This window comes from Pteropus alecto, unplaced genomic scaffold, assembly GCF_000325575.1.
Source record: "Pteropus alecto unplaced genomic scaffold, ASM32557v1 scaffold43, whole genome shotgun sequence".
NCBI lineage: Eukaryota > Metazoa > Chordata > Mammalia > Chiroptera > Pteropodidae > Pteropus > Pteropus alecto.
The window spans coordinates 5,835,626-5,842,353 of NW_006435764.1; the positions used below are offsets into that span (position 1 = coordinate 5,835,626).

At 56.6% G+C, this 6,728-nt stretch overlaps 2 protein-coding genes across 5 annotated transcripts in view; one reads left to right on the plus strand and one right to left on the minus strand.

Moving 5' to 3' along the window:
* SYVN1 (synoviolin 1) overlaps window positions 1-5,043 on the plus strand; it is a 7,075-nt gene extending 2,032 nt beyond the window's left edge. Inside the window, exons 6-16 of one of the 4 annotated variants that reach the window (XM_006911116.3) lie at window positions 182-285; window positions 906-1,032; window positions 1,130-1,229; window positions 1,312-1,377; window positions 1,474-1,590; window positions 1,682-1,845; window positions 2,132-2,260; window positions 2,356-2,517; window positions 2,603-2,789; window positions 3,636-3,787; window positions 3,863-5,040. In XM_006911116.3, coding sequence (XP_006911178.1) covers window positions 182-285; window positions 906-1,032; window positions 1,130-1,229; window positions 1,312-1,377; window positions 1,474-1,590; window positions 1,682-1,845; window positions 2,132-2,260; window positions 2,356-2,517; window positions 2,603-2,789; window positions 3,636-3,787; window positions 3,863-3,969 — 1,415 coding nt within the window. In that variant the 3' untranslated portion in view covers window positions 3,970-5,040. Of the gene's footprint in view, window positions 1-181; window positions 286-905; window positions 1,033-1,129; window positions 1,230-1,311; window positions 1,378-1,473; window positions 1,591-1,681; window positions 1,846-2,131; window positions 2,261-2,355; window positions 2,518-2,602; window positions 2,790-3,635; window positions 3,788-3,862 lie in introns of all 4 variants that reach the window. The other 3 variants (XM_006911117.3, XM_025046234.1, XM_025046233.1) reach the window with 3 other exon arrangements.
* Window positions 4,956-6,670, minus strand: LOC102880148 (39S ribosomal protein L49, mitochondrial). The gene is made up of 2 exons (XM_015588865.2): window positions 6,478-6,670; window positions 4,956-6,364 (listed from the first exon to the last, which is right to left on the minus strand). The coding sequence occupies exons 1-2, from the start codon at window positions 6,559-6,561 to the stop codon at window positions 6,218-6,220; spliced, it is 231 nt and encodes a 76-aa protein (XP_015444351.1). The 5' UTR covers window positions 6,562-6,670; the 3' UTR covers window positions 4,956-6,217.
* Window positions 6,671-6,728: the final 58 nt, after the last annotated feature.

Here is a 6,728-nt window from a genome sequence, read left to right on the forward strand (position 1 = left end):
CCCAATGTCCCCTCTTGGCAGAATTAAGAGTTCCCAGGGGGCCGTGTTCAATGGAGTGTGCCCACCTGACTGGGTGGCTGGGGCCATAGCGGGCTTGAGGGTGGGAGCTGTCTTAGAGCAGGAAGTGGCTGCCAGGCCCTGGGCTGACCCCTCCAACCCCCGATTTGGGGGTCCCCCACAGCCCTTATGTTCCTCCTGGGTATCCTGGACTTCCTCTTCGTCAGCCATGCCTATCACAGCATCCTGACCCGTGGGGCCTCTGTGCAGCTGGTGTTTGGCTTTGAGGTAAAACTGGCTTGGGAGGTTGGGAGGACAAGCCTGAGGTGGCATGTATCTTGAATAACCCAACAAACCCTTACTGAGCACTTGCTTTGTGGCCGGCCCCGTGCCCTCTGCACACTCGCTCCTAGGAGAGTGGGGAAGGCACAGAAAGAGGCACCTGTGGAGGAGCAGCCCTGACCTAGCGCTCAGGGAGGGCTTCCTGGAAGTTGATGCCAGAGGAGTTGGCTGTTGATGGACAGAAGGAATTAGCTTGATGGACAACTGGGGAGGTGTGTCCCTGGCAGGGCAAGAATGTGTTTATTGACGGCAGCTCACATTTATTGAGTGCTTACTATATGCCAGGCCCTGTGCTAAGCACTTAACCTGCATCTGTTTTAATCAGCAAGCCAACATTGTTATAAAGGAACAGTTAATCCTGTCATTTTACAGACAAGCAAACTGTGGTTGAGGGAGGTCGAGCGGGTTGCTGAGTCACACCAGCTATGACTAGGAGGAGCTAGGAGGACCCTGGCTGTGCCCATCTGCTCGTACCATTGCACCCTGCTGTGCAGAGGCCTGGGGGTAGCAGTGTGGCTGCAGCAAGGTGGGGGCTGCAGGCTCATGTCCCTCACCCTCCGCCCCAGTATGCCATCCTGATGACTATGGTGCTCACCATCTTCATCAAGTACGTGCTGCACTCCGTGGACCTACAGAGTGAAAACCCCTGGGACAATAAGGCTGTGTACATGCTCTACACAGAGCTGTTTACAGGTGAGAGGAGCCTGGGATCCCCTGGCCCGGACGAGGTCCCCAGTCCTGCCTCCCAGGCCCCGTGACCTGCCGCTCTCTGCACACTCTTCCCCAACAGGCTTCATCAAGGTTCTGCTGTACATGGCTTTCATGACCATCATGATCAAGGTGCACACCTTCCCTCTCTTTGCCATCCGGCCTATGTACCTGGCCATGAGGTGAGCCCAGCCCAGCCACATCCCTGACCCGTATCTGATCCCTTCCCTCTCTCCCCATTTTTCGCTGAAACTGTCCTTTCAGGCAGTTCAAGAAAGCTGTGACAGACGCCATCATGTCTCGCCGAGCTATCCGCAACATGAACACACTGTAAGTGGGCCTGTCCTAGATGCTCTCCCAAGCTCTGCTTCAGGTCTCCCTGCCTCGGGTTCTGGTCTTGACCTGTCTTTGGCCTGTCCTAACTAGGTACCCAGATGCCACCCCTGAGGAACTGCAGGCAATGGACAATGTCTGCATCATCTGTCGAGAAGAGATGGTGACTGGTGCCAAGAGACTGCCCTGCAACCACATTTTCCATACCAGGTGGGAGGAGCCCTGGGGAGCCTGCACACCAAGGGACAGGCACTGGGAGGCAGGCCCCCAGGGAGTCTGACCGAGGTGTCTTGACCTTCAGCTGCCTGCGCTCCTGGTTCCAGCGGCAGCAAACCTGCCCCACCTGCCGTATGGATGTCCTTCGTGCATCGCTGCCGACCCAGTCACCACCACCCCCTGAACCTGCGGACCAGGGACCACCACCTGCCCCCCATCCCCCACCGCTCCTGCCCCAGCCTCCCAATTGTGAGTGGCCCCCCCATCTGGCCATCTAACACACTGTTGAGTACTTGCCCCAGGCTGGGTATAAGAACTACTGAGGGGAATCAGAGCCCCTGCCTCTGGAAGCTCTGTCTGGGCGAGGAAGGGTTCTGGGAAGGGATGCAGATGGTTGCCGTCTTGTGTGATCGGCCTGAGCTCACAGAGAGCCTGTGAGCAGAGGACACAGCTTCCAACAACCAGCCTCTTGCCTGTGATTCGGATCTGTCTGAATTTGGACCTTTTGTCACCACCTCCTGTCTTTTCTCCGCAGTCCCCCAGGGCCTCCTGCCCCCCTTTCCTCCAGGCATGTTCCCGCTGTGGCCCCCCATGGGCCCCTTCCCACCAGTTCCACCTCCCCCCAGCTCAGGAGAGGCTGTGGCCCCTCCATCCACCAGTGCAGGTGAGCCTTTTGGGTCCTGCTGCAGCCAGCGGGGGAGGGAGGGATGGAAGCAGAGGCCCCTCAGCCCTCGCTGATTTCCTGTTCTCGCTCTTCAGCAGCCCTTTCTCGACCCAGTGGAGCAGCCACAACCACAGCTGCTGCTGCCGGCTCTGCCCCGGCACCTGGCTCTGCCTCCACCTCCGCCTCGGAGGCTGCCCCTGCCCCGGGCTTCCCCTTCCCCCCTCCCTGGATGGGCATGCCGCTACCTCCACCTTTCGGTAAACAGGCCACTCTTGGGGTTGTTCTGGAAGGCAGGGCTTGTCAGGCCCAGGCAGCCCGTGTTAAGCCTCTACCTCTCTCCAGCCTTCCCCCCGATGCCTGTGCCTCCAGCCGGCTTTGCCGGGCTGACCCCGGAGGAGCTGCAGGCTCTGGAAGGCCATGAACGGCAGCACCTGGAGGCTCGGCTGCAGAGCCTGCGCAACATCCATACGCTGCTGGACGCCGCCATGCTGCAGATCAATCAGTACCTCACTGTGCTGGCCTCCTTGGGGTAAGTCTGCACAGGGGATGGGGCGGGGTGGTGGGGGTGCTGCTGAGAGGAGGCCCTCCAGAGGTGGTTCGTGGCTTTTTTCCTCCTCTGCCATCCTGTGATACCTGTTGACTCGGGCCACCTATCTGCAAACCTCCAGGGTGTTTGGTGCCTTTTTACCCCCTCACTGAGAAAGCTTGTCTGCATCTAAGCAGGAGTGAGGATTATTAGAGCTGACTCTGAATCTTGTTACTTTAGAAAGTTTTTTTCCTATAGTTAAATCTTATATTCATAATTCTCACTGGTTTAGTTTATCATGCATTCTCCTGACATATGGTGACACTGTGACTGGGAATGAGTGCCCCTGATCTGAGACAGCAAACAGTCACTTGGAGCCAGCCTGGCTCCAAGTTCAAGTCCTGGTCACATGCTTTGTGACCATCATCACCTTATTTGAATAGAGGGGATTCTCATTCCTATTCACAGGCCATGTGTACTAAGTACATGGCACCCCACAGTGACAGCACAGGTGTGGAGGGGAGCTAGAGTCCGAGACCTGAGCGCTCTGTGTTTCATTCAGTAGAATGTCTTAGTGGGTAACTTATAAGATCCCTGGCACCCTGGGGTGGAGACTCTGCAGTGACCAGACCTAAAGTCCCTGCCTGCAGGTGGTTTACAGTCTGTGCTGATTTACAGAACCACAGCAGTTCCATACGACACATGTTCATTTATACCCACTGGTCCCTGGGGGCTGTGGGGGCACATCAGTGCCGGACTCTACCTCGCAAGCCAACCAAGGGCAGGAGAACCCGCCTAGTCTGCCAGGATGCCAAAGCCGGGCCCGCCTCTTGTCCCTTCTCTTCCTAGGCCCCCCCGGCCTGCCACCTCAGTCAACCCCACTGAGGAGACTGCCCCTACAGTTGTCGCTGCTGCCTCCTCCACCAGCATCCCCAGCTCTCAGGCCACCACCCCATCCCCAGGAGCCTCCCCACCAGCCCCTGAACCTGAAAAGCCTCCAGGTAGTTGTGGTCAGCCTAAAGGGGGATGGGGCAGGGGGCTTGTCTGGGTGCCACTTCCAACCTCTCCGTCCCCAGCTCCCGAGTCAGTGGGCACCGAGGAGCCGCCTGAGGACGGAGAGCCCGATGCAGCAGAGCTCCGCCGCCGCCGCCTGCAAAAGTTGGAATCCCCTGTTGCCCACTGACATTGCCCCCGTCCTGGCCCCTGCCCCGACTCTTGAGCAGCCCTTGCTGGAACATGTCCTGCCACCAAGTGCCAGCTCCCTATCCGTACCAGGGAGTCGTAACACCCAACTCTGAGACAGGAGGTGGCATCCCCTAGGCCAAGGAGAGAAGCCTGAGGTCCCAGGTGACTGCAGCCCTTATAGTTCTGGGCAGCCTGGAGATCTTGGGCCAGTTCTGGCCTCCTTCCCCAACGCGTTGGCCCTGTGTTCTACCGGGGCTGTGAAGGCAGAACGGCGAGGCCTGAGAAGCCCTCTGCCCCACCCACTCCCGGGAGCCCACTTGTGTGAGTGGAGTCACGCTGCAGTGCCGAACAGTATTAGCTCCCATTCCCGAGTGTGGACTCCAGGGGCCAGGGACAGGCCAAGAACCTGTTCCCTGGCCCACCTACCAAGACTGGTACTGATGTCTTCTTACCCTAAACTCCCCGGAAGCCCTTGGTGGTAGTGGCTGTGTCCTTTATGCCCTATGACATTTCCATGCAACCACACAACTCAGGGAAAGGAGTGCCTGGGGCAGAGGAGCAGGAGGGCAGCACGGAGGGACCCGGCCCTGCCCCTCCCCCCAGACCCCTCTCTCCCCGCAGTTTGTCTAAAGTGAGACCGTCCCTGGTCTCACCCAGCAGCCACTGCCCAGCCTCCCTCCAGGCCGAGGGCTTGTGTCTGTTCTGGAACCACTGCAAGCCCCAGAATCTACGGAAGGCCACTTCTCAACTTACAGAACTTTTCTTGAGTTTAGAAGACTTGGAGTTACTTCCTTGCTGTTATCTTTTGGCTTAAATTTTGTCTTTGAATTTGAAAGCTTGACCCCAGGAAAGAGGATCAGGAGTGCAAGGCTCCTGGTCTTTCCAGTTTAGAAAAGGCTCTGGGGTAGGTAGGGAACACGAGCCGAAGCCTGCCTGTCCCTGTCTTTTCCCCCTCGGTTTTGCGTTACATGAGTTGCTGGAGAGTTTCAGATGATTATTTAATTTGTAAATATTGTACAAATTTTAATAGCTTAAATTGTATATACAGCCTAATAAAAACTTGCATTAATGATGGGTGGAGCTGGTGTCATAGGATCAGTGGCCAGACTCCTTTTTCTTGCTCAGGCTTTAGACTTGAGAATTGGCTCCAGGAGTATTTATACAAGCCAGCACTGTCCTTGGCCACATTGTCATTAAGCTATTAGGAAGAAATACCCATATTACATATGAAGAAACTGAGCCCCCCAAAAGTTAAGTACCTTGCTTTAGGTCAGAGACCAAGTAAGAGAGCCAGGCTCTGAATCCTGACTTAGCCAGTCCAGTGCTGGGGTGGGGCTGGGAACTCAGGCCTTTTGGTCCTTGTGATGGATGGGACAAGTGTAAAAGTTCACTAGCTGGCGGGGGGGATGAAATGGCAAGGGCAAAAGACCAGCATCTTCCTGCTTGCAAACCCGATGTCCAGTGGATACCAGGTCTGCAACCTGGGAAGAATGGCCCTATGCTGGGCTGCTAGGGGCTCCCAAGCATCCTCTTGTGGGCAGACCAGCTAAAGCTAATCGCCTAGCTTCCTGGAGATAGAAACCCAGATAGGCCCAACTCTGGTCTGGAGTGAAGCAGAGGGGACTGGGCCTTCTACCTCTCCATAGGTAGAATGAGCCCCGAGGCCAATGTGAGCATCCCTGCGCCCCTGTGCCCAGCACTGCACTTGGAACTGAACACTTCCAGAACGCACGTCTGGGTTATCTGTATTCTCCGTAGCCTCCACCACGCCAGGTCTGGCCTAGAGCAAGGGCTTGGGAATGTTTGTAGCAGTGAAGATCTGAGGGCCAAGGATGGAGTATGCCCTGTCCTGTGCTATGCTCCCCTGAAGTGGCTGAGCTATTGCTTCCACCAGAGGGGCAGTTAACAACCTCCAGAATTTGAATAAGTGAGCCCAAGGAGCTCCAATGAAGGGAAAGCAGGAACAGATCAAAGTCGGGGGCAAGGGGGTACAGCTAATGACGCCCACTAGCTCAGCTGTTTCTGGTTAGCTAGCCTTCTCCCAGAGCTGGCACCTGTGTAGAGGGTCCCATTTCCCCCTTTATGCAAACAAGCCTGCTCTGAAGCCCGTCAGCCCTCTACCCTGCCCAAGCTCTCAGCCCTAGTTTCTGTACCCCGATCCTGGTTGCTCCAACACCAATCTCCCTCGAGATCCCCTGGAATCCAGTCTGTGGGGGACGCTGTCATGCAGGCTGCTCAGCTGGGCCTCAGAAGCCCTTCTCTAGGAGCCAGGCTTTGAGCTGCTGGTCAAAGTAGCCCTTGACCCGCAGGGTACCTGTCACCTCATTGACCTGGGTGATAGGTGCCTTCCCCAGCAGGGGGCTCAGAAAATCTTCCACATCCTTTTGCAGGGCCTGGGAAAAGATGACAAACCAGGCCTGGTCAGGAGACCTTCCCCTCTAGAGGACTCTCATCTCTTCAGCCCTGAAAGGATCACAATCAGACCCTGACCCACCCACCAACTTACCCAAATGTCCCCCTCAACCTTCCGGATCACAGTCATCTGGCGGTTGCCATGTGTGATGTCCTTGTAGACAGGGATGTTGTGCATCCGAGAGCGCCGCACAAAGTAGGGCAGGTCGGGTGGGGTACCTGGAACAGAGGAATGGTGATGGGCCAAGTCTTTCCAGGCTTCATCCCACTTCGGCAGAGGCCTTTCCCCTCAGCGTCTGCAGATGATCAGTGCACCTGATGGCAAAGCCACTTCTAGACTTCAGG